General features: G+C 38.2%; 1 protein-coding gene across 1 annotated transcript in view; it reads left to right on the top strand.

The window, feature by feature from the left end:
* PSME4 (proteasome activator subunit 4) overlaps positions 1-25,479 on the top strand; it is a 97,498-nt gene extending 72,019 nt beyond the window's left edge. The window contains exons 31-46 of the mRNA XM_063301527.1: positions 1,668-1,797; positions 2,604-2,685; positions 4,303-4,456; positions 5,110-5,179; positions 6,136-6,261; positions 7,173-7,325; positions 8,337-8,441; positions 8,842-8,933; positions 11,326-11,457; positions 11,635-11,843; positions 12,013-12,098; positions 12,908-13,036; positions 13,363-13,518; positions 20,043-20,205; positions 21,377-21,510; positions 22,290-25,479. Coding sequence (XP_063157597.1) covers positions 1,668-1,797; positions 2,604-2,685; positions 4,303-4,456; positions 5,110-5,179; positions 6,136-6,261; positions 7,173-7,325; positions 8,337-8,441; positions 8,842-8,933; positions 11,326-11,457; positions 11,635-11,843; positions 12,013-12,098; positions 12,908-13,036; positions 13,363-13,518; positions 20,043-20,205; positions 21,377-21,510; positions 22,290-22,424 — 2,056 coding nt within the window. The 3' untranslated portion in view covers positions 22,425-25,479. The remainder of the gene's footprint in view (positions 1-1,667; positions 1,798-2,603; positions 2,686-4,302; positions 4,457-5,109; positions 5,180-6,135; positions 6,262-7,172; positions 7,326-8,336; positions 8,442-8,841; positions 8,934-11,325; positions 11,458-11,634; positions 11,844-12,012; positions 12,099-12,907; positions 13,037-13,362; positions 13,519-20,042; positions 20,206-21,376; positions 21,511-22,289) is intronic.
* Positions 25,480-27,433: the final 1,954 nt, after the last annotated feature.

Here is a 27,433-nt window from a genome sequence, read left to right on the forward strand (position 1 = left end):
TTCCTTCCAGATTTTAGTTTGTATAATTAGAATCAAAGAGATAGCAAGAGTCCCAGGGAGGATTCCAGAAGAGAGAGGGAGCTGAGAACCTGCTCCTGCTGGATCACCCATTCATCTCTTGGGCGATTATCCATGGCTCTGTGAGAATGAGCTCCCAATGTCATTTTTACTTAAAAGTATTATTATCCGGTAAGAGAAAAAACAACAAAAACTTTTCTGGAAGACAGGAAACCTTATATGGACTTTTTGCTGAAAGAAGAAAGAAATGAAATGATGATTTAATGATTTGAAGATTTAAAAAGACATGGATTAAATGAGGGATTGAAGGGACTTGTAGAATATCTAAGAGGGAGAAGGGATAATAAGATATAAATATCTGTTGAAAAGAAGGTCAGAAGTCATTTATATATTCTTTAAGTTTAGTTTCTTTTTCTCTCTTTTCTTTTTCTGGCACTTTTTTCTTTCCTTTTTTCTTTTGGTTCGTCTTTTATTTTACAAAAAAAATTTTAAATATTTTTTTAAAGTAATATTTATTATCATTTAGTAATTTTTGTTACCAATAAGCTGCATTGGTAGCATTTGTATCATGAGAAGTGTTATTTATATCCTGAAAGGAAGATACAAATAATTGTAATAGATAATCAATCCTTTCTTGGTCTTTTTTATGACAGCTGAATTGTGAGATACTATACCTTATCTTTCCCAATCTGGTGCCCCTCAAATGTGTTGCACAAGTCCCATAATTTCTAGTCAATATCAACACCATTTACTAATAGTAAATGGTTATTTATTGATCAAATTTTGCCACCACCCATCTCACCCCAGAGATAAGTATAAGTAGCTTGTGTTTAAGCAAGATGAAATTGCTGGAAATTATCTGAAGATGGAGTGTATACCAACTCTTGCCCTTTCATATTTATCTTTTAACAAGTCTGTGTGATATAGGAGCTTAAGTTATTTGAAGTGACAGCAGCTTATGATGATCTAAAGTAGTAATTATTTCTGCTGACGCCATTGTCTTTTATGAAATCATGGCTTATCAGAGTGGCTTTTCCACAATAATTTATTTTCCTTAGAATTCAAACAGATGTCTGAAAATAAATACAAAAAATGTTGTACTGGTGTTGAATTACACTTGGTTATGCATGTCAATAGAGAAATTCCTTCTATAAAACTTAATGGTTGGAGGTTGGTTTCAGTTTTGGTGTTTTGATAGGCTCTTGAAACATTAAGCATACTCCTACAGGTTATTTCTGTGATTAAAAATTAGATCAGGAAAGATTCAAATATACACCTTGCATGGAAAAAAGTAGCAGCCAGCTTATATTTGGGGGAATATCCTTTAACTGGCGTTTGTATCCTAGACTTTTTCTGTGGAAAATTGTTGATTGTTCTAGTAGTTTTGATTTGTTGCTGCTTTTCTTTTTTTTTCTTTTTCCTCAAATGAGATTTATTTTTAAATGCCTGACTTTTCTATAACTTAAATAAGAAATGTATTTATCCACACTGAAGGACATCATTTTAAAATTAAATCTTGATTTAAAAATAATTCAATTGTCTAAATAATAGTTGAACAAATTGTGAGCCTGTATTGGATAGTAGTGTGATTCTATAAATTGTTCATGTAACTTGGCTTGATTTTCCCCCTTACCTTTTCTTCCTTCCAGCCCTTGGAAGTTTGAGCACATTGGCATTGGTTTTCTCTCCCTACTCTTAAGGGATGACAGAGTGCTACCTGTGAGAGCCGTAAATTTTTTTGTGGAATGTCTCAACCATGATGCCTTGGTGGTTCGCAAGGTAAAAGGTTAACTGGTTTAGTTATGGTAAAGCTTGTTGGCAGATATTGATCCCATTAGTCATTCCTTAGGGTGGATTCACATGTGCTTTCTTCACATGTCAAAGTGGTATTTGCTTTTGATCTTAATGAGTTTCAATGGACTCAGCGCTTCCAGAGCACCATTTTCTTTCTAAGTGGACTTTTCCTGAGATGTACAGGCTGGCAGAGTTGCCCAGTTCACACATGGAAAGTCTTCAGCAAAATACCACCCATTATGCTAGTACAAAGTTATGCTATTTGTCTCTATAGCTTTTTATCTTTGATAGACATTCGTTTTTCAGTCTTAGGCAAAGGACTTGTTTAACATCAGCTTCCTAATCTTGAAGCTTTCCGTATGCACAATGAATAGGCTTTACCTATTTTACCAAGCTGAAAACCCTTCTTTAAAAGACTTTTAATCCATCTATTAATATCTAAGGCAACCTTCTTTAAAACTTTTAACATCTTTAATTCCACATATTTAGAAATATTTTTAGGAATATAAAGACCTAAATGCTTAATACACAAAGACCTGTAGAGATTAAGAAACCTAATTCTTTACATTGTTCCATCCTAAAGAACCTAAAGGAAGTAAAAAAAATGTGTATCCCAATTAATTTTATATCCTGAATCCTTGCCAAATTGTTGAACCTCACATACAAAGTTTTTATATGTAGGAGGAAAATTATGAGAAGAGTAGCCCACTCTTAACAGGATTTGTGTTTATGTATTTCTCCTTTCAATTACTTTAAATTAAAATGAGCCATTTCTCATTTTTTCTGTGTAGATGGCAATCCCTGCTGTGACTGGCATCCTTAAGCAATTGAAAAGGCCCCACAAAAAGGTGCCCATCTGTCCTTTTCAAATCAGTAAGTGCACTAACAAGAAACAACTACCATTCAGTACTGAAATTTTTTAAGTTAGTTTGTATTAAGGGGAAGTATGAACTATGTATCTATTAACTTGTAGTCTTTTGCATGTGTCATGATCTGTCACCAGATTCTTCTGTGTGATTTCTTTTTTAATTGGTCACCATGTCCACTGCAAGTTAAGTTGATTTTTATGGGTAATAACATTCAATCTTTCATTGGCACCAAAATACTGAAGTGCTGCATCTTGAAGTATAGTATATCTATGTGATTGAGGAGAGATATTAAATAGTGGAGTCCCTGGGGCTCTCTGAGCTGGGTTGCTTGCTTGCAGACATTTAATTATCCAACTAGGTAACATCATCAGTGCCAGTGAGTCTGGGGTTTGCTCTCTGTTTATATACAATAGCTTGCCCTGCCCTCCTGGTTGCTGGAGAGGATGTGGGAATTCCTGGAAGCTTGGCATGTGGGAATTCCTGGAAGATTGGCGTTCAGACAAATCAGCCATCAATAGACACATAGAGATAAACTATATTTACAAACCATTCAAAAGAGACAATAAAAAAGCTAAGAAGGAAACAAAAAGACCAGAACACATCCTCTCCAGCAGCCAGATAAGCAGGGATTAAACAACAGACAAGCAAACAAGCAGAAAACAATACCCTAATCAAGGAACTACCAAGGAGAAAACCACACCCCCACCCCACTGGCAGGGCAAGCTACTGTATATAAACAGGGAACAAACCTCACACTCGCTAACACTGATGATGTTACCTAGTTGGGTAATGAAATGTCTCCAAGCAAACAGCCAAGCTCAGAAAGCACCAAGGACTCCACAGTTCAACTCTGAGCTACAGATATTCTCTTCTATTGGAGATATTAAATAGTCAGTCCTAAGATTTGGTTTACTGAAATTTGCAGACTGTGAGGTCGATTGTAGGTTGTTTATTGTAGTCTCCTCTACCTCAAGTCTTAAGTAATTTGCTAAAGAATTTAGCATTCATGTGTGAATCTCCAGTTCTCTGACAAAATTGTTAAAGGATTAATCCACTGCTTGTCAGCTAAGTGACTGTCAAGGTCCTGCAATCTATTTTCGTAACTGATAACATATTTTCATAATTTTAGTTCTGGAAAAGAAAATGCTGATGAAAATAAGAGCTAAGAACTTTTTATATGACTGAAATCATTCTCTGATTGTTGTCCTTGCCTAGAGAAATGGCTATTACAAATTTTTTCCTACAATTATCTCCTAAAATCTGAGCTTCCCCTGCTTTCTAAGGTGTTTATCCAATATGAGGGGGTGGTGGGGAGAACAAACTAGCTTATAGCAATTAACTTGTAGGAAAACTGCTATTTTAATGGGTGTTTTATAGTGGTACTTGTTTTAGCTTAAAGAATATTTGGTTAACATATTTGGGTTCGTAGTGCAGCTGTACTAGTTATGTTGCTATATGAAACAGATGCTTCATGATTTCTGTTTTTAGAAAATATAATTATTCAGAATTGTGTGCTTTACTGAGGGAAATGCTGGCAGTTCTAGGTACTGAACAAAAATAGAAATATGAAGTGCCCACTGATAAATTTCAGAAGAAAGGCATTTTTCTCTTTCACAAACAGGTGGAGCTCCACGGCCTTCTAATATCCAGGCAGGTGACAGACCTGACAACCAATGGCTGCATTATGAGAGTGCCAGTTTACCAAAGACTAAACAAGCTTGGGAGGCCTGCCATTTTGTGGAAAAAACACATTGGGGATACTACACGTGGCCTCAGTAAGTGCTGGCTTATCTCTTCCCACCCTCTGCCCTAACATGAAAGGCAGTGGAGTCACTTCATAGCTTCCATCCAGTTCCCTTATTGATAAAAACCCTGTCCTGCTTATACTTGATTTGCTAGAGCAGTTAGTTATTCCTTCCATATATTAAATCCTTTAGTGTTTGTAATTTCGATAATATAAGTATAAATAGTATATATTTATATATAACAATTAATTATAATTATATAAATATTATATTTACATAATATAAATAGAGCCAGTTTGGTCTAGTGGTTAAGGTGCTGGGCTAGAAACCAGGAGGCTGTGAGTTCTAGTCCAGCCTTAGTCAGGAAAGCCGTCTAGGTGACCTTGGGCCAGTCACTCTCTTAGCCCAACTCACTTCATAGGGTGGTTGTTGTAGGGAAAATAGGAGGAGGAAGGAGTATTAAGTATGTTCACTGCCTTGAGATATTTATAAAAAATAATAATAAAGGCAGGATTAAAATAAAATAAATAAATAAATAAAGGTTAGAAAGACGTGAGTCTAAATTTGTAATTGCTGAATTGTGACTCTGAAACAGTGAACCAGGAAGTGGTATAATTACTTTTTATTTTTGTCATTCAATATTGTTTTAAGCTGTCTCACTTTTTTCCCTTTACAATTTCTAGAAATATGGAAATCTATGCTTCTGCAGAAGAGCAACCAAAACTTGGGAGGAGTAGAAAGGAACTTTCAGAGGTGATGTTATCTTTTAAAACTGTGCTGGCAGTCTATCTTGGTCTGATTCAATTTGAGCATATATTTTTTTGCTTTCATTTTATAACAGTGGTTAACCTTAGAGGGCCTTAGATTATTCAAAGTTATCTGAATTCCACAGTTATTGTAATTCAAATACACATAATAATTTGTTAATAAAATCAATTATGTGCTTGGATTGCACAGCTCTACTGCTTATATCAAAATGCAATATAAAGAAATTCTTATGTGAGCCATCATAGATGTATCTCCTGACTCTTTATCACATTACTACCTCAGATATAGTGATACTTTCTTTTTGACTGGAGTCTGTTCACACATTCAACAGACAGAAAGTATTTAGTAACAATGTTTGGAGAAATTATGTGGTGATCTTGAATACATGTTTCAGGACTCTACATTAGGAAAAATGAAATTGCTTATAGATATTAAGCACTGGTATGATATTAAGCCATTTGTCCATTTTCCACATCAGTGATTTCTTTGAAGTGGGTGTTTTCCAGTTACCTGAATTCCCAAGCCAGGATTTGTACTTATTACCCTTTATATATGGAAAGCTTTTGATTTGTCCTGAGCAATGGTTCTTTCCCCAGGGTATTTTGGAGGTGAGGGGGGTATGGTTCTTATTTCTGCAGCATGTTAATAAGTCCCTTGTCAGGGCAGAAATTCTTTGAAGTGGGGATAGACAGATAAGGTATGAAAATATTCATTCATTCAATTTTAGCTTTTTATAGAAAATGATAGCATGAGGAGTTCTAAGAATGAGAATCCGGACAAAGTGTTCTTCAAGAATATGTCAGTTACACATGTTTTCAGGTCTTCTGATCTGAAGATTAAAGTGTCTCATTGTTTGGACCATATATTAAGTAGCTTTTTCCCACACAGATATGCTAAGCAATACTTTTTGTTACATCATTGTTGTTTATTTTATTTTACAGGCAGAGCAAGTCATTTATGATCATTTTTCTGATCCTAATTTTGTTGAGCAGTTAATCAAGTTTCTTTCTTTAGAAGACAGAAAAGGAAAAGATAAATTTAATCCTCGTAGATTTTGCCTCTTCAAGGTAATTCATTATCTAATATTTTGCTTGCTTCTCTAGAAAACATGTTGAGCCACGGATGAAGCAGTTTAGCAAAATATCCATGAAGTTAAGTCTTCATGATTGTTATATCACATATATTGCTCTGATTCTGAGGTTCATCAAAGTTTTATCAACCATAATTTATGAAATTGGAAACAAAAATTCTGGCTCAAGTGCTTTTCTTTACATACTGTTCTTTCTGGCTTGTATATAGCCAGAGTTTTCCATTATGTCAGGACTGGGGAAATTTAGTTTAATAGCAGGTAAGCCAGGATAATAAGAAAGTGTGATGAAGTGCCAAGCTATTGGAACCAATCCATCACATTCAGTGCATTGTCTTGTCTAAGATTTTCAAAAGAAGAGCCATTTAGAATGGTTGTAAACTGTAACATAAAAAGTACCTTCTCACATATAGCATACACTCATTCACTCACCACCACTCCATTTAGCTTGTGTTAAGGCAGTGGGGTTTTCTTATACAGTTTCATTGCCTTATAAATTTCCTCCCAGCATAATAGTCTAATTTTCAAACTTATGTGGAATTTTGAAGATGTGGTTTCAAGGACTATAATTCAGGAACGATAGCAAAATGCACCACTTATATCCAAAGCTTTGCAATGCTTTTCTCTTAATCATGGCTTGTGTATCATTTAATTTTGAAAATGATTGCCCAATTAGTGTTTATAGTAAACTGTATTAAAAAGGAATTAAATATATGCATAATACTTGTGGCTTGGAAAAATTCCTTCCCCTCTGGGAATTGTTGATATTCAACATTTTTAAAACATATTTTATCATTTTAGAACAATTGAATTAGGTATGTATAAGTCCTTTTTGTAAATGTAGTAAGAAGTATTCAGGCTTAAAGTCAAATGTGTATCTTATTTCACTAGGGTCTGTTTAGAAACTTTGATGATATCTTCTTGCCTGTATTGAAACCACACTTAGAACGTCTTGCTGAAGATTCCCATGAAAGTCCTCAACGCTGTGTTGCTGAAATTATAGCTGGTTTGATAAGAGGGTCTAAACACTGGACATTTGAAAAGGTAGAGTACATTTCTATGAATCTTGCAAATATATATGATTCAGATCTCCTTAAGAGATACCAGGATTATTCTGAATACCTGAAGAAAAATATAAGATTTTCCTTTGCCTGATATAAGTAGTTGCAGAGTGGTTTGAGGGATTTGCTAAACACAGACACACAGCCACAGCTCCCTCTCGCTCTTTCTCCCTCCTCACAATGTACAGTTCCACCCCAAGTCCAGGAGATTTCCACCACAAGTCCAACACCAGGAACTAGAGAGAATGTGGAAAGTGAAGGCCAAAGTGGTCCCAGGGTGGTAGGAGCCCTTGGGGCAGTGACTCCTAAGCTGGGAGAGTGGCTCCAACAGATCCCAGGAGCAATGTCAGAGCTCTCTGTCCAGGAGTGCAATGCTAGGAACAGCTAAGATACTGCCCAGAACCCTCAAACTCCCAGGCCTCTGGTAGAGGACCCGAGGTTGAAGAAGACACATATCACCCACAGGAGTGAGAAGGGAATTTTATTTATTTATTTAGAGAGAGAGAGAGAGAGAGAGAATGAATAATTAAGAGCCAATTTGGTGTGCAGGTTAAGGTACCAGGCTAAAAACTGGGAGACCTTGGGCCAGTCATACACTCTCAACCCTAGGAAGCAGGCAATGGCACTTCCAAAATCTTGTCAAGAAAACTGCAGGGACCTGTCCAGGCAGTAGCCAGGAGTCAAGACTGACTTGAAGGCACACATACATATGAATAATTAGTTTGAAATTAGGGATTTTTAAACATGGAACAGTTATTTCTGTCTTGCTCTCTGAACTATTAATGCAGTCTATGCTAAGATGTCAGTATGTGGTGGTTTTTTGGTTCCTTTAGAACTAAGCTGCATGAACTCTGGCAGAAATACACTCTGCCTATACATGTTCCACCCTAATAAAAACAAAATCCTTTGTTGATGGTGTTATAGGCATCATTACAGTTTGTAAATCACAGCTGTCATTACAGGTGTAAATCATTTTTCTCATCATTATGTATAGGTGGAGAACCTCTGGAAAGTTCTATGTCCACTTCTTAGAACAGCTTTATCCAATATTACAGTAGAGACTTACAATGACTGGGGGACATGTATAGCGACATCATGTGTAAGTCTTATACATTTTTCACTCTGCTATATTTGATTTGATCTGATGTTCCCATCCTTTTGTTTCCTTCTCTTCCTCTGTCGTCGTATTGTTGTGGTTATACTGTATGTTTTTTTATATGTAAGCTGCAGAGAGTTGTTTTGATTGCAGCTTACATATAAAGTAATACATAAGCTAATGTTCTAATACTGCAGAGGTTTTATAGTTTTCAACCTATTTTGAAGAAATCTTTGTTGGATTTGTCAGTGGGGGGAATTCGTTGAAAAAAAATGTTATAAAATGTACTCTGTAATACAACATAAATGCTTATGCTAAATTGCCTCTTAGCAAGTTATGTTAAGATTTCTGTTGCCAGAAAATGATTCTGCCCCTTTTTCCTTTTAAAAAAATGTAAATACAGGAGAGCAGGGATCCCAGGAAGTTGCACTGGTTATTTGAATTGTTGTTGGAGTCTCCATTGAATGGTGAAGGAGGATCGTTTGTTGATGCATGGTATGGGGGAAAAAAACTTTACTCATGTATTAACCAAAGTATGGATGACTATAGAACTTGGGTTGTATAGAACATTTATTTGTGCTTGCTTTGCTTTTAATCATATGGTAACCATCAGAATAGCACTTTGTGAGTTGGATAGCCATACACATCATTTAAATAAACAAACAAATATATAAGTAATCATGTCACCTTTACATTATTTAGGTGGCTATGGAAAAAATGCTTAAATCTTACTGACTTGCTTAGCAATATTGCAAGCAAGAGTTGTTACGTTGAGGTCCCTGGTCCTCAAATCTTTATATTTGTGTGAGTATATCTCCTGGTCACCCTCTAAGTATAGTTGCTAAAAATCAGTGAAGCAGGAAATATACAAAAAATGTGCAAACTAGTTTAAAAGACATAGAATCCCCATCCCCAGGTCAAGGAAAAAACCATTCTGAAAAGCTGTCACCACTTCTTTACATGAGATAGGTCTCCACTCACTTTGCATCACTATCCTCCCAAAAAATAAGGGAGCCCTCCTATTGGGCATCCTATAGATTGCATGTAGGAATTTCATAGAGTGTTCTCTGCTACTTAGTTTATCAGCCTTTACTGAACTACAGAAAAAAAGATCACTTCCCTTTTCCTCCCATTTCTCCTGCTGCATCTGAGAACAAGCAATAATGTTCCCTCTTTTTTTCCTACAACACTGCTCAAAATTGCTGGGTTCCCCTCTGCAGCAGGGTAGCTTAAAGAAGGGCAGTAACTTCCCCTGCCGCAATACAGACCACAAATGCAGACCACAGATGCAGGCATTTGTATGTAAGAGAGAGAGAGGGAGTGTGGGCTGCCCTCTGTGTATGGCTCATATAACTCTGCCCTCTCCAGTTTTGTTCTTGGGCTGAAAAGTTAGCCCTACATACCTTATGTAGAGGGCATAGGGAATGGCCTTGAAGAACAGGAGGAATAGACACTACCAAGGCACTTGTCAACTGCCCAGAGTCGCTTGGCGAGATGGGCCATGAAGAAATGTGAGAAATAAATAAATAAATAAATAAATAAATAAATGGTCAGGTAAGCAGGGCTTGAGCCAAGGCCAATAAACTAATTTGAGAAAAAGTCTCAGATAAGTCTCTTCCTAGTTCACATGAAGATAAAGGGAGGGATGGGGAAGCCCATTCAGACATGCAAGATTACTATAGCTGTTAACAATAAAATTAGTCCTGACCTATATGGCATTGGTACTGGTTTCTTGGCCTGGTCTACCTTGTAGGACTGACACCTTATGAGCAAATACAGAGTTGGTATAACAACTGTACTATGAAGAGGTATGTTTTGGTGAAAGTAAATTTTGGGGTGAACATTTGGAATTTATTTTTTTCAAATTGGCAGCAGTGTGTATGATGACAAGTATGCTAGTGGCATTTTAATTTTTATTTATTTATTTTTACTTATTTATCAAATGTCATCACCTCTCATCTCCCTCAAAAAATAATACAGATAATGATGATAATGATAATATGCCACCCATCTCCCAACGACTCTGGGCAGTTGCAGATAAAAATGTTTTTTAAAAAGAAAAGAAATATGACTCTTTTGTCAAGAGTGACAAAAAACCACAGGAACAAAATAAATAAACCTACATAATTCAAAGGGAGGCTTCACTTACCCTTGCCAAAGGCCTAGGCAAAGAGCCAGGTCTTCAAGGCTTCAAAATATCAGCAGGGTAGGGGCCATCCAAATTTGGGGGGGGATTTCATTCCATTTCTGTCACTTTTATGAAGTTAAACAATCTCTGCTGAAGCTTGTGTGAGTAGATGGTGTTGATCAAGTATCTCAGTGGCTTGACTTGTGAAGTAAATAGCATCTCTGTGAACAAGCACTGTTGGGAATGGTATTTTTCTCAGAAAGCCTGGGTAGATATTTAAACGTTCCAGTTACTGAATCCATCAGGAGATAGAGAGAGGCTTCTTCTCTTAAGGGTACAGTAGAATGACAAACAGCTCTCCTGTGTGTTTGCACATATATATTTTGTTGTTTATTCATTCAGTCGCTTCCGACTCTTCGTGACTTCATGGACCAGCCCATGCCAGAGCTTCCTGTCGGTCGCACATATATATACATGCACAAATTATAATGCTATGTGTATAATTCATACCACTGCAGATTAGAAACCAAAATTAAATAGTTCATTTGCTCAGTGCAGGTGTTTATATGACCAGCTTCTAAAAAACACATGGGGCAATTGCTAATTGGCCCACTCTCCACTAGCTAAACGTAGAATGGCTGTCTTGTGAACAAGAACAGTGTAAGGCATTTGGATTTTGTCTTATCTATGCAAAAGACAGAAGTGTACTTTTGTAAGTCATCATTACTTCACTCGCTTTTTCTTCTTTTTACCTTCTAGTCGTCTGTACGTATTGCAAGGAGGCCTTGCACAACAAGAATGGCGAGTGCCAGAGCTGCTGCACAGATTGCTGAAATATCTAGAGCCTAAGCTCACCCAAGTTTATAAAAACGTCAGAGAGAGGATAGGAAGGTTAGTATTAAGTCTGTACTATGCCATATGTTCTTCAACCCTTAGATATTCCAAGACATTGTCATTTTGTTTCTGTTTACTCCGGAAATAAGGGAAAGGAAAAGTTATTGGGTTAATTTGAATTCAGTCTTTAGGGCATTAAATTAAATTAAAAATGTGTTCTTGTGTTTTATGCAGTGTTTTGACATACGTCTTCATGATAGATATTGCTTTACCAAATACTGCTCTAACAAAGTCTCCCCGTGTCCATGACTTCACTTCTCGAATACTTGAAAAACTCAAACCCCTTATGGAAGTGGATGAAGAAATTCAGAATCATGTTATGGAAGAAAATGGAGTTGGAGATGAAGATGAACGAACTCAGGGCATTAAACTACTGAAAACTAGTAAGTGCTTGTGGTAAATGTGCAAGTACCAAATTAAATGTTCACTTGTATTAGTTGAGTACCTGAGATGCCATTCAAAGGGAATGCTACTTAGAAGCAATGAAGTTGTGTTTTGTTCTTTCTTTGTCTTTGAATTGAGAAGTTTGCTTGTCTTTCTTTTACTTGACAGTTCTGAAGTGGTTGATGGCAAGTGCAGGGAGAGCCTTTTCCACAGCTGTTACAGAACAGCTTCAGCTTTTGCCACTGTTTTTCAAGGTATGTAGTTTGATATACAGATTGGTCTGTGTAGGTGAGAGGGATGATTTCCCAGTAACATTTAACGTTGTGACAAGATGTGGATAAGGCTGCATTTAAATGAACAGGGTATACCAAATGTCAGGCCCCATAAACAACTTATTATATAAACTACATTATATAAATTACATTCGGTGTTTGAATTGGTCGCCATTTCTTCTAAACACTTCCTCAAACATGCATGACCTTTGAACAGACTGCAGGGAAATCTTTTAAAGGTTGCTGATTCAGGATGCAGCTGCCAGCTGTTAGTCCTGCTCACATCTTGTTTTAGTTACAGGGCTATGCAAAAAGGTTATTTACTAGGGAAGTTTCAAAACATCCCACTCTGATCCCAGACCATCTCCAGGACATGGTGAAAAACAGAATATTTTAGAATATGTCTCTAAATAAGGTGTTTTGCTCATACCTATTATTATTATTATCCTTGCCTCTTAAATTTCTTCTCATGTAATTATGAGTTCCCAGATTTTGATTGGATATTTTCATATTGACAGATACCTATGCTAATTAACTATTTAGAGTCTTTACAGTTGAAAAAATTAGCTATATTTTAATGACACAGTAGTTTGAATTGCTTTCTACATACTGCACGCACTGTATATTTTAATACATCCTGGTATAGCACTTAGGATTTTTAGCTTCTATGTTAATTATACTAGTTTTCTCAAGTTGAGATTGCAGTTTCCCAATGTGCCTTGCATTTATTCAGTTTTAAGGATCAAGACTTCACTAACTGTTGCTAACCTTTCCTTTACTTCTTTCCACAGATTGCACCTGTAGAAAATGATCATAGCTATGATGAATTGAAGAGAGATGCTAAGATGTGCTTATCGTTAATGTCTCAGGGATTGCTATATCCCCAACAAGTGCCTTTGGTACTTCAGGTGCTAAAACAAGTAAGTATGTGATGCTTTTTAAATTGACTGCAGATGAAAATCCTAAACTTACAGTGGCAACAGCCAGATTTTTAACTGTGGCTATAAAAACAAGGGTTTTAGTAACAAATCAATAAGTTGGGATTGTAAGTGTCTTATATAATATTTATTAAATATCTTATTTGTTAAATTGTTTTATCTAATGCCAAGATTATATTTGTAGCTTGCTTTTGGGCCTTTTGGCTGTAAATAAAATTGATTGATTGAAGATGTAGGCTTTATCCTAGTTTATTTTTCTAATTCCAGTTGTTCTATTATTTTGGCCTTTTCTTTTTTTCTTTTTACAGATAGCAAAGAGTAATTCCTGGCATGCTAGATATACTGTGCTAACCTACCTCCAGACTATGGTATTTTATAATCTTTTTATCTTCTTAAACAATAAAGAAGCTGTGAACAACATCAGATGGCTGGTTATAAAACTACTAGAAGATGACCAGCTTGAGGTGAACACATTCTTGTGCTTCCACTTTTGACAATCTGTGCAAAATCTATTTGTGGAAAAAATGTGGAAACATAGCCTTGGGCATGATCTAGTCCAAATTTACATGCGCTTGGTGAGCAGATTAAACATAGTTCATGGCAATTTGTTATCATTCCTATATTTTCTTATTATTGCTCTTCCTAAGTGACAATTCGTCACAATTTTAACTAGTAACTTGTCCATGGCTCCGTAAAAGTTTTCCACTACTGCACTGAACATTTATTCCTCAGTGATCCATTAGATTTCCAATTTTTAATAAGTACAGTTTTTGCTAGTACTAAGACTTAAGTGAAATATATGTTTAAATCTTCCCCAGTGGGAATTGAAAACAATAGAACTGAAGAGGCTTAACACCGAGTATATCATACTCTTTTTGTTCTGATTTGTTTTGTTTTGCATTAGTACCAAATGTATTCCTTAATTATTCATTTAGTTAGATGAAATAACTTGCTTATCACCTGCTGATATCAGATAATAAAAATGTTGTATGACATGGGTATTGGAGATGTAACAACTTTCTCAATGCAATCCCCTAGAAGGGACTCAGTCAAAATTTCTAAGGATCCTACTTCTCGTACCCAGATATGTAGACAATTCCTTATGAAAATTAGAAACAGACCTGATTCCATTAGAGGCCAGAATCTGATTTTGCCATCCTGAAATATTGGTTATATTTCAAGCTAGCCTTTGAAATTCCTTAGCTGCTTTGAGCTTGCAAGGTAATTTTATTCCTTCATGGCTAATTGAAGTAAGGTCTAATCAAAGACTGTGGATTTTCCACTCAATATCTGGTCTCACCTGGCAATGAGAAAGCTCTGTTGGAAATAAAGCAATGCAGTCTGGACTCAGACTTACAAAGGACCAAAGCTTTATTTTTTAAACAAGATTTTGCTGTAGCCAAATATCTTACCAGCATTTGGTGCCCAACATACAGTAGAAGAGCCCATACAGTAGTCACTCAAGTTCTTACTTCCAGCTCTTCTAGAAGGGAGTTTCAGCGGCATACCAACGCAAGACCTTCTGTGCACTTGTCCCTTACAGGAAATTGATTCAATAACACAGGTCATTCTGTGTCACCCCTTTTATTCAAATTAATGTAAAAGTTTTATTTTATTTTAGTATTACTTTTCCATATCTTTTTATCCTGTTTTAAAATTGTGTTTAATTTTGGTCGCTGACTGTAATAACAACACGACTACTACTGACAACGCAGTAATATCTACCAATGTAGGGCCAAATCATTAGACTCTATAGGAAGACTTTGGAAACAATTTGTTTCCCAGGTGTTAGGTGTTTGAAAAGTTTAAATGTGTAAGTAAACTTGAAACTTGAAACATTCAATTCTTATTCCAATGCTAAATAGCCAGGAATGCTACTGAATCATTCTGTTACACATTAATTAAAACAGTCATCCAGTAATGTAGAACAGTTCATTCTTCTTTATTTTACAGGTAGTCCTTACTTAACAGTTCAGCAACTGTTTGATGTTACAGCAGTGCCCAATGAATGGTAGTTATGACCCATCCTCGAAGTTATGGCCATTGCAGCGCCCCTGCGGTCATGTGATCAAAATTTGAGTGCTTGGCAGCCTGCCCGCACTTACAATCGCAGGGGCACTTCAACTCCCCCACCTGCCTATCACCCCCCTAATCTCTGCCCATTTGGCCACCCTACACTCTGCTGCCCCCTGCCACTGCCGCCCCCAGCTGACCTTCGCCGTCATCTTCCTTCTCCTGCTGGACCAGGATTCAGGCACTGGGCGAGGGCACAGCCCTGGGCTGCGCCTGCTGAGCACGGCAGGGTGGCAGAGCCTCATCTGCCGAAGGAAACTTGCCACACGCAGCCAGTGAGGAGTAAGCGAGACGGAGCTGGCAGAGGAGGCCGGTGGCACTACAGGCAGAGGTGCCCTGTCTTTCACTGCCAGTGTGAAGAGTGATAGCCTGCAGACCATGGAGAGCTCAGTGGGACAGGATGGAGAGGCATGGCGCACGGCGTCACCAGAAGAGGCAGTGTGGCAGCAGAACTGGAGGAAGCGGAGGGATGAGGTGCAATGTGTGTTCTGCAGCTCACATTGGAAGCGCTCCTGGAGAACCGGCCCTTCTTGAGACTTTGCAGGAAGAACATTGGCCAAGCGAGCAGAGGGCCAGTGGGTAGGCTTTGCTGGTGCCGGGCTTGCCTTCACCCTGAAGCCTACAGGCCAGTTCTCCAGGAGCCCTTCCAATACAAGCTGCAGAATGCACTGCACCTCTGGGAAACCATCATCCCCCTGCTTCTTCCAATTTTGCCCCCACCCCAAACAGCACCTCCCGCACAGCCTCCATCTTTGCCCAGGGAGCTGTCCCATCCTGCTGCACTCTAAATGGTCTGTGGGTTATCACTCCTCAGACAGGGCTCCTCTGCCGACTCTGTCTCGCTGCCTCCTCCCCAGCCAGGCCCGACAATCCCCCTTTGGCAGATGAGGCTCTGCCGCCGTGCCAACTTGCCACATGCATCCCGAGGCTGCACCCTTGCCCAGCACCTGGATCCTGGGCCAGCAGCAGGAGGAAGAAGACCGTGAAGGTCAACTGGAGCAGCAGGGGGCAGCAGGGGTAGGTGGCAGAGTGCAGGGCGGCCAAGAGGGCAGAGATGGGGGGGCGATAGGCTGGCGAGGGTAGTTGAAGCTGAGGTGAGCATGGCAGGACAGGAGAGGCGTGAGGTCCTCTCCTAACAATATTTTGGTCCTGGCCTAATGGCTGCAACTGGTACTACTGGAACTGCCATCACTAAGCAGTGTGATCATGTGATGTTTCGCCTAACTACCACTTTGCTTAGCCATGGAAATTCCGGTCCCAATTAGGGTTGTTAAGTGAGGACTAACTGTATTCATTTCATTACTGTGTAGTGACAACCACCAGTGCAAATTTGACAGCCTAATCTGCACATTAGGGGCATGGTAAATTCTTGCAATAAATGTAGAATTGTCAAAATACTTGCTTTTGTATAACCTCTTGTAACCATGTTGCCATAGAAACCCCTGCATTACAGAGGTTGTAATTCTGTTGTTGTTGTTTTTTTAACTTTTAAGCAAGATCTAATATGATGCTGATTCACTACCCTAGTGTTGTGTCTCTGGATTTTTGTACATAAATTAGCAGTTTTTTGTCTCAGTTGCAGGGTGTAAATCCTTCCTATCCTGCTCTTTGCCACTTAGTCACCCACCCACCCACCCACTCATTTTTTTACATTTTGAAAAGCCTATTTAATTTAGGATAGCCTTTGGAAGCCATCCTTTCTTTCATCTTCTCAGATCTTTGGATCTTGGATGGCTGAGCAATAATGTAAATGCTTATATTTAAGAGCATGAAAGACTCTCAGAGAGATGTGTGATATTTAAATTTAATAAACATTAAGCATTAGTTGGCACCTTGTCCTCTAGTCCTAATAAGCTTCCTTACTCCAAGTGTATCGTACGAAGATGCACCAAAAAAACATTATGTTATTTAGGGAAAGCCAGCCAGCAGTCTCTTAGTCAAAGCTGCTGCTCACTTGAAATGTTATCTGGACCTGAGAACCCATACCAAATTTGTAAAAGCTGTGATAAAACAATTTCTACATTTTTCCTCATTAAAAAAGGTTATGAAGTTGGATTTCTGTGTGGTTTGCAGGACTGCTCCAAGATAGCAGCTTACCTCTGTACCCTGATCCTTTGTGTGAGCATTAATATGTATGGCAAACTACATTCTTACTCATTAAATTATTTATTTACATAATTTATATGGCCACCCATCTCACAGAAGTGACTCTAAGTGGTGAACAGAAATTAAAAACCCAACACTTGAAAACCAAAACCCATTATATGAGCTAAATGACACATTTAACTCCTAAAATCCCATCTGCAACAGAGCTTGCCTAACCTCCTGGCCCGAACACCTGGGGAAACAGCCAGGTCTTCAGAGCCTTACAAGAGGCTAATAGGGTTCAGGCTATCTGGGAGGATGCTGTTCCACAAGGCAGCTGCTGCCACAGAGAAGGCACAACGCCTGGGTCCAACAAGATGACATTGTTTAATAGAAGGGACCCAGAGCATGTCCTCTCTGCTAGATCGGGTGGGGCAAGCAGAAACAGTGGGAGAAAGGCAGTCCCACAAGTATCCTGGCCCACTGCCATGCACAGCTTTATAGATGACAACAAGCACCTTGAATTGCAGCTGGAAGCCTACTGGGAGCCAGTGCTGCTCACAGAGCAGCAGTAGCATATAGGTGTAATGAGAAGTGCCAAAAATTGCCCATGCCACTTCATTCTGGACCAGCTGCAGCTTCCAAATGTTCTTCAAGGGCAGCCCCATGTAGAGTGCACTGCAGTAATCCATACAGGAGGTAACTAAGGCATGAATCACTGTGAGCAAGGCCTCCTGATCCAGAAATGGGCACAATTGACGTACAAGCCAAATCTGCACAGAGACCCACCCAGCCATAGCTGTCACCTCTTCAAGCAGGCACATGAGCATGAGTCCAGAGGACATCCAAGTTGCACACCAATTCTGGCTGAGGAAGTGCACCACCAGGCAGAGTTAAAAATGGAAAATCTCCAGACCCTGGAGGCCTTAAAATCCATAGTTGCTCAGTCTTGCCAGGATTGAGCCAAAGCCTGTTTTCCCCCATCCAGACTGTGATAGCCATTAGGAAAAGGATCTGCATACTCACCGAGGGATTTCATGTAGTTGTTAAATAGGGGTGGCAAGGGAGTAGAACTCTGAGGTACCCCACAAAGCAGGAGCCTGGGTCTTGACGTCTCACCCCCTACCAACATAGACTGGAACTAGCCTTGAAAAAGGAGAATCACCATGACACAGTGCTTCCTGCTCCCAATTCCCTAAGCCAGGCCAGAAGGATACCTTGATTGATGGTATTGAAGGCTGCTGAGAGATCAAGGAGGGCCACCACCCCCATCCCAAGCCCATTAGAGGTCATCCTCAAGCACTCTCAATGTCATCTCAGTATTGTAATTAGTCCCAAATCCTGACTGAAAAGGATCCAGATAATCTGCTGCTTCCAGGGTCATCTTGAGCTGCAGGCCAACCATCTTGCCTGAAAAGGGGGAAATAGTAGCACTATCAGGGAAGGAACTCAAGGTATTGGCTTGCTTTGAGTTAAAAGATATAATGTGATTTGCAAAAACTTACAGAATCTAATCTACATTATCTGTTTCCCCAAAGGACTCATTTTATGTGCCTTCTTCAGCATTTCAGTATCCTAGTGCTAGTGAGATCTAGGGAAGTTCTTGAGATCAGAATTTTAAGTGTACTTTGGTTTATCAAGATATTGTAACTTATCCCATTGCTTGGGAATATATGAGAGAAATGATTTAGAAGCACAGGGGGTTGCAATCAGATTGTGCTAGCTCATCACTTCACATTTGAATTTTTTGAGTACATGATAAAGCCAAGCCATTTGGACAATGTCCCAATAACTAAGAATCAGAAATAATGTAGTCCACGTTAATAACTGTCTTACTGCCTGTCTTTGAAATATATGTCTCTCTCAGTGCTCTGCTCTGCAAATTATAAAATTAAAACCTTGAACATAATCCACTTAAATTCCAGAGTATCAAAAATAAAGGTGCAAGCCTTATAATAAATTATCAGAAGTGAACTGGCTCTCGAAATCCACTTCTTATACTATATTATTCAAATATATGAATATTGTAATATTAAGTAGTTACACAGTTCTGATGCACCTAAAGTTGAAGTGCTAATGAATTCCAGGATTGGAATACTTGACAATGGAATAAACACACCACAGAATTACAAAATTACACTATGTTTCCGGTACTAGTACTGTGTTCTGTAATGTCATAATAATAACCATATACAGTGAGAACAAATGCCAGCTTGCAACAAAATTTCTGTGATCATACGCTACTATAGGATCCATTCAAAAGATATCACAGTGCTGTAAATTGTGATTTGCAAGTTAGACTCAAACCACGGTCTGCTCATTCTTTTGAGTGCATGGGGTACAGCTGACCATGCTGGAACTTCACCCTGTGTGTTTGCCCAGCATCTCAAATCCAGACCTTGTCACACTAAATGCTAAGATCCTAACAGAATACCTTTTTGTATTCACTGGATCCTGAGCCTACAATCCTGAAGTGAACTTGAAGAGAAACTCCAGTCAGACCTTACTACTTGCTTAATACAGAACACACTGCCTCTGCAAAAGAGGTGTACACAAAGAGTGCAGGTGACCATGCCAGGGTACAGCACCCCCATCTTCTTTCACAGATCAGCCCTTACACATTTACAGCAGTGTTCCTCAACCTCAGCGGCTTATAGATGTGTGGACTTCAACTCCCAGAATTCCCTAGCAGCCCAGCTGCTGGCTGGGGAATTCTGGGAATTGAAGTCCACACATCTTAAAGTTGCTGAGGTTGAGAAACACTGATGTAGAGGACCGTGCAAAGAGGGCTGCTCTTATTTCAATAACTGATGGTGTTATTTGATCCTAGGTGAGAGAGATGGCTGCTACCACTTTGAGTGGTTTGCTTCAGTGCCACTTTCTGGTGATTGATGACCCTATGCAGACTCATTTTGAGCAGCTCTGTAAAAGGAGACTCCCAAAGAAAAGAAAACGAGACCTCAGTACTGTAGTGGATACCATTCCCCCTGCAGGTAAGGAGAGGCTCCCTCGGGAAGGTGTAAATCAAACTCAACAGATTTGTCAGGTGGGTCTTCACCCCAGCCTTCTGTTTCTGATTATTTTCCCACCTTTCTGCCCATAAAGCATTCAATTTTTGAAAAGTATCTGTTCTCGCAAAGGTGAAGTCAGCAGTCATTTCTGACAATCCATGCAGTCTGGAGCATAGGAAAGGGAGACCTGCATTAGGGATTGTCATTGGGAACAACAGGAGCTATCTGAAGCACCCTAAAAATAACAGAAACTCAGAATGACAGTTGACATGATTGAGCTGCAATGAATTTAGTGCAAGTCACAAAAGAGGAGTGGATTCTTCAAGGGAACAAAATGGGTCATGTGGCAAAAATAGCATATTGCTCTTATTTGGCCACAGTTCTGAGAATGCAGCGCATCTGCATTGGATTAGATTACAATAATTTTAAATGCACAATTCTAACCGTTGTTTTAGAAATTAAGCAATAGAATCATTCTTTTCATCCTAGTGCGATTGCTATGTTGTAGCAATGTCATACTAGAAAGGCACTGACATGTTATTCTTTTGGTGATGGTTTACATTTAGAATATTATATTCTGTATTAGTTCTGTAGTATAATGCATTAATCTCCTGTTCTGCAGTGTAGGATTCCAAGCCTGAGAAATAGAATTCTCAAGAAAGGTGATTGGTGTCACACAGTGCAGCAACTCCCTTCCAACAATATGTACCAAAAGGGGCTGAGGAACTCTGTGAGCCAATTGTATTTTGGGGTTAAAAATTCTGTTACTGTTATTTTAGATAGCAAAGTAAAATACAATTATAGCTTAGATGCAAGTTGATGTTCTGATGGAAGTGTCCCTTAAATGGACTAGATAATTTTAGAGCACATCTGTAAGAAGACAATGAAAAAAAAGCAAATGTTAACAATTCCTCTTCTCTGTACATCCCGTTATAGTCCCAAAAATCTGCTCAATAAGATTTAAAGCAAACTTAGTAAAAGTGTGTGGATGATGGTGTTTTAAAGGGCTTCAGAATGAAGAGAGAACTGGTAAAAATCCACTCTTCCCATACCCTTTTTCTATAGATAGAAGGAGCTCATCTGTTATTTGTGCAAATGGAATTGAAGACTCCCATGCTGTTCCGTGGCAGAATTACTAACTTTTATCTTGTAGATTTAGTTAAACGCCATGCTGGTGTGCTTGGACTTAGTGCGTGTATTTTGTCCAGTCCGTATGATGTACCCACATGGATGCCACAACTTTTGATGGATCTTAGTGCTCATCTGAATGATCCTCAGCCTATTGAGGTATGATTCATCTTATCAGTTGTTGGAATCCTTACACTGAAGCTTGGCCTCTTAAGTGACTTCCTGTTTGAGAACAAGCTTTTTAGTCTGATATTTAGAAAATTGTTGTTTTAGGTACTGGTTATTTGGATTGTTTTGTTTTATTGTATAGGTTTTAACTGAATGTTAGTAATAAAGATCAAAACAGAAATTATTCAGAAATTATTCTTTAAGTGGCTTTTTTGCTTTTTAGCTAGTTAACAAAGGTAACTATTTACGGAGCCAATTTGGCCTGATTCTGACAATACTTTCTTGGTTTTATTTTATACAGAAAGGAAAAAATAATACATTACATATGTACTAAACAAAAACTAGTACATATGTATATATACTTTAACGTTGTTTTGTACAATTAAAATGCTAACTTTTAAGAATCCACTGAATAGGGATTCTTAGAATTAAATATATAAGCTAGTATACATAATTCTTATATTACTACAGGATAAGAATATAGTAATAATACTTCTTTTCAAGTTGAGGGTAACAGTAGCAAACATATTTCAAACCATAATATTTTGAAATTATTTATTGGGAGTCTCCCAGCAACCTAGAACTCTGAATAATGCATTTACGCTTTCAAAACCTTAACCACAGTTTCAGGGGCTAAAATACTGAAAAGAGTCAAGATCTAGTTATTGCTGTTTTACTAGTCCATAGCAGTAGGAAAGCTTTAAGACCAAGACCCTTAATAGTTGTTTTAAATACATTGCCTAGATTTCTCTCTGTTTTTCCCCATGCAGATGACAGTAAAAAAAACCTTGTCCAATTTCCGGAGAACTCACCATGATAACTGGCAGGAGCACAAGCAGCAATTCACTGATGACCAGCTGCTATTCCTTACTGATCTCTTGGTATCACCATGCTATTATGCATGATAGGGTGACACTATGTTGTAAATCCTGTACTTTTGGGCTATCTCGGAACGATCTTGATATCCAGCTTGACATAGCAAAATGTCACCTTTCAAACAGTGCCTTGTAATTTTTAGACACATTAAATCAAACCAATACTGTCTGGCCTTTTCCTTCCTTCATATAGGAATCTCTTTAGAATTCTTGTTTAAAAATACAAAATCAGAATTTATTACCCTTTTGGCTTAAATTGGAGAAAATAATTAAATGCAGATAGGGAATGTATTGAATATGGTGTCAAAGACATTGAGACATAATTTTTGCTAGTTTTCCAGTACATTATTTTGAAATCAATTTGTGTGCATCTTGGATTATCTTTATCTTAAGTAATGATAAAACAGGGTTCATACCATATTTACGTTTTATGTGAAACTAGTATTGACAATATTTTCACAGCCCTGGATGGTGTTTGCATATGGTAGTAAACAGGCCATGATTTGGCATAATGAACAACTGCAGTAGATTTGACTGGCAATCTGGTTCACTTGTTATTCCCTTAGTGCAGAGGTTCTCAGATTGTCAATTGCAATCCCACAGGGATCTCAAGCAACTTGGAAGGGTGGTTACTTTTTTTTTAAAGGCTAGGAAAAATTATGGGGAAAGGCCCAGGTAACATTGGGAGGATGGCAAAACCTGAGGATCTAGTCATCTGTCAAAAGCATGCATCAATCAAAAGAGTTTTATTTAACATTGTTTTAACTCATGAGAGAGTTCAAACAAATTCATTTATCATTCAAGGGCTCATGGTGTTGCAGAGTCTGAGAATTCTTGCCTTAATGAATTGCCATGCGTAAAATACTTTCACTGATTTTGAATCCCAGAGGAGGAAAGAGAAAAGAGCCTCCCATGGGATCAGAAACTGGAGAGTGCTTGCTTTCACGATCTTTGAATTGAATAGAGGAGACCTGCTTGCCATTGTACAGAATTGGTTTATAATCATGCTAAGATATTGTTCATTGTTTTAGTAAATAAATCACAATTAGTTTGGTTTGTACAGTACATTAAACCATATGCCATAGTTCATTATTTATTTTTGAGGCTTATAGGTTGTTCTGGTCAACCAACCACTAGCATAAAACTCCTGAAATCTGTAATTTGGGTAAAACAAATACGTAATAGTCAAAAATTAAAACCAGAAACATACAGTAGAAACAATTATGTGCCCAAGGAATCAAACATTCGAAAGAACACTATTAAAATAGTTGCTCATTCAGAGGAATAATTGTAATAACCTTGTCCCCAAAATACCCAAAACTTCACCAACCTTCTGAAGGAGAGATTGGTAATCTTCCTTGGCAACTGGGAAGCAAAATAAATAGATTATTTTGGTGACAGATTGCCATTCCAGAGTCTATGCTTAAGGGAGGCAGAATGCCCTTGTTCTTGCTAAACATAGATCTGCTTTTGTGATTGTCAAATTATCCCTCTCTTGCAAGGTTTCAGAAAAATAAGAGACTGCTTCATTTCTGCAAAAATAAAGGAAACTCAAAACTTAACTTATTGTATATAGAACCTTTTTGGATTTGATAACTCAGAGGTTTATGGTTGGAATCTTTTTTAAAAGTGCATATAGTATTTCTCTTGAAGACTAGATTTCTGTTCTACTGAAGGGAAAAGCTATGGTATAGTGACAAGTCTCTGTGTGAATAGGATAATTGTAATTTTCTTTTTCATACATCCATGCAAGTATCTTGTACTTTAAGATAAATCCTACCTTTTCTTCTGGAATGGCTAATACCTCAATTTCTCTTTTTCCCCACCTTATATTCTCCAGACTTAGATTATCTCTTATATAAATGGATTGTTTGATGGTATAAGACGAATAACTGGGCACCTAACCGTGTAAGATTATGCATGCTCAACTCTTCATAGTACACTTGGATATAAGTGTAGGTAGAAATATCATCCCAATTTTTTAAAAGATTTCTACCATTTTTTTTCAGCTCACATGCAAAACCAAGCTATGCAGTGCTTTGTGCTCAGTTCCTTTTCAGATCTTAGCTTCTAAATATATACTGTTAATCCCTGTAATTTTCATAATCTATACTAAGTGAAGTTTGTGGCCAGATTTTCAATAAGATCCTTCACCCAGGTACTGAACTTTAACTTTTCCCTGGTTTTATAAGTGGCAACTTGCATTTTTCCAGTTTAGTAGAGCCCATGGACAATAACAAATCTTTACTGTTGTTTTATTTCATACAGTGAAGAATATGTACATATGTTAATAGTGGCTAAAGACTTTTAAAATAAAATGTTCTGTATTGATACTCCCACCTTTCCTCATTCACTCCATCTCTCCATGCTGGAACAGATATTTAAGTTGCATTAAAAGATAGAAGTACTGTATCTGTCCCCACCAAATTCCTTTTTGGTCTGCAACTGTGGTGGCTACTGACTCACTACTTCACAACATGTTCAGTATGTGTTACATAAATGTAAAAGATTGTATAAATTGTAGAGGCATTGCATTGGCAAAGTACTGTACAGTTTGCAAAAGTTTTACATAATCCATTTGTGAGATTATCTTGTACAGAATCACACTTTTCAATGTTAAAACACTGCTTTAGCTTTTCTATCCAATTCAAATGCCAATTTGTTCTGGTTTTTAATATCCCTGATTCCCATTAATGAGGTTATTTAGTCTTGGGTTTGATTTTCATTTATCATTAGTGAATGAATTGATTTTTTACAAGTATTTTTTCTCTTGCTACCATGCTAGGTAATGGTATATTTTAATGTATGGCAAATAATAGAATGCAAAACTATCTCCCATTTTGGAAAACAAAAGCAACACAAACTTGAAAAATACATTCACTCTGTATTTTTTCTTTGTGAAAACAGGAATATAATACATTTTTAAATCATCTGCCTGCTGGGAAAGCAAACATGGCAGTGTTACCTGGACAGTATGTCCTGAGAGTCAACAAAGAAGTAATATGTATAGGGTAGTGCCAAATGCCTCCTCTTACTTTCAGTTGTGTACTTAGTTTAAAGCTGAATAAATGAATTGTTTGTAAAATCTGTGTGTGCATGCCATGTTTATCATTCAGAGTATCCTCTCAAGTAAGCGCTTCTGTTTAGGACAGGAGCTAACGTGTCTTACAAGGATATTTGGGATCTAATCAGTCTTGATGGCTTGTTTGCTTTTAGTTCCGAGAGTGCATGGGGTTTCCCTGGGCAGTAGGGAAGTAGCTCCCAATGGTACCCTTCATAAAAGCAAATCAGTCTAGAGAGTCTTGAAAACTCTGGCATGACTTATGATGTACATTGTGAATTATTCACAATTTACAAATCATGTCAGCTTTAAGTTTAGAATTAAAATGCACACATGTAATTATATTTCCTTTTAAAATGAGATACAATGCTTTTTCAGGGGGAAAATGTGCATCGATTGTTACTGTTGTTTTCCCCTGTGCTTAGCACACAAATTTGATTTTGCTAATTCGGTGCTTTTAGGAAAAAGAAGAGTAGCATAGCTTCCAATCACAAAAGGGAGATTGAATTGTGCTGATCCTTGTTGCCAAGGAGATCTTTCTAGCTCAGTTCATCCTCTTCCCTTCTGGAAGGCAAGCCTTAGTTCTAATTATTTTATTTTATGCCCTGTGCGAAAATAATCAAAAGAGCTGGGAAGGAAGTCTGTACACCAGTCCTGTTATTTCTGATCTTACTTTTGTAAAAATGTTATATTTATCCATGGTCTGGTAAACTTCTGTTTGAATTACCGCAATCCTCATATCTGAAAATTTGGAAATTTTAGTTGGCATGATAGCCAGAATTTGACTCACACTGCTCACTTGAATAATATCTCACAAATTTAAAGAAGTTTTGCTGGTTGTCACTTTGCTTTGGGGACCAGTTCACAATGCTGAAGCTTATTTTTCAAAGCCATGTTAAACTGCTGAGCTGCTGAGCTTGCTGATCGGAAGGTCGGCGGTTTGAATCCGCGTGACGGGGTGAGCTACCGTTGCTAGTCCCAGCTCCTGCCAACCTAGCAGTTTGAAAACATGCAAATGTGAGTAGATTAATAGGTACTGCTTCGGCGGGCAGGTAACTGTGTTCCGTTTAGTCATGTTGGCCACATGACCACGGAAGTGTCCATGGACAAACGCCGGCTCTTTGGCTTTGAAACGGAGATGAGCACTGCCCCCTAGAGTCGGACATGACTGGACTTAATGTCAAGGGAAACCTTTACCTTTACCTTAAGAAACTAAATGGGTGACACTGTTGCCATTATGGAGAAAAACCCATTCTTCGAGGATTGAACATCACAAGGCTGCTTGCATCCTCCTCCAAGAGGCATTTCACTTCAGGATTGCCCCAGTAAGAGAAATATTAATTCTGGAGAGGTAGTTTTCATGCTTTGTTTACAGGACAAAATGGTGTAGTCCCTCCTGAAGTGCAATAAGAAGGCAACCTTGACTCTGGTTTTGGGAAACAGATTTACTGATTTACTCCTTTTGCGGAGAGATGGGCGGTAATAAAATTTGATAAAAGGAAGGAAAGACAGACAAAGAATGGCTGGGGGCGTTGTGTATGTAGATGCTGTTAGACAATACATGCAAGAGAGAGTATTAACAGGCCAGCAGCTACCAGAGAAGGCAAGCCATTTGATGGCTGTCCCCTCTAATCCCAAGGAGTACAGACATCCTATTTGTTTGTTTGTTTGTTTTTCAAATTTTGCTACTGCCCATCTCCCCCAAAAGAGGGACTCTGGGCGGTTTACAACAAAATTAAGACTACAATAATAAACAAGATCTTATAAAAACATTTTACAAATATAAAATACAATATAAGTATGAAATCCAAGAGGTTAAAAATTCTGATCAGGTGGGAGGGGGTCTAAGGCATGAGCCAACCCCATGAATGGTTGCCCACCTTCCCGCCCCACACAAGATGGCAAAACCAGGTTTTCAGGGCCCTCCTGAAGGTCAGAAGTGAAGGCGCCTGCCTCACCTCTGGGGGCAAGATGTTCC

The sequence above is a fragment of the Candoia aspera genome, chromosome 1, assembly GCF_035149785.1.
Source record: "Candoia aspera isolate rCanAsp1 chromosome 1, rCanAsp1.hap2, whole genome shotgun sequence".
In the NCBI taxonomy this organism is placed as follows: Eukaryota; Metazoa; Chordata; class Lepidosauria; order Squamata; family Boidae; genus Candoia; species Candoia aspera.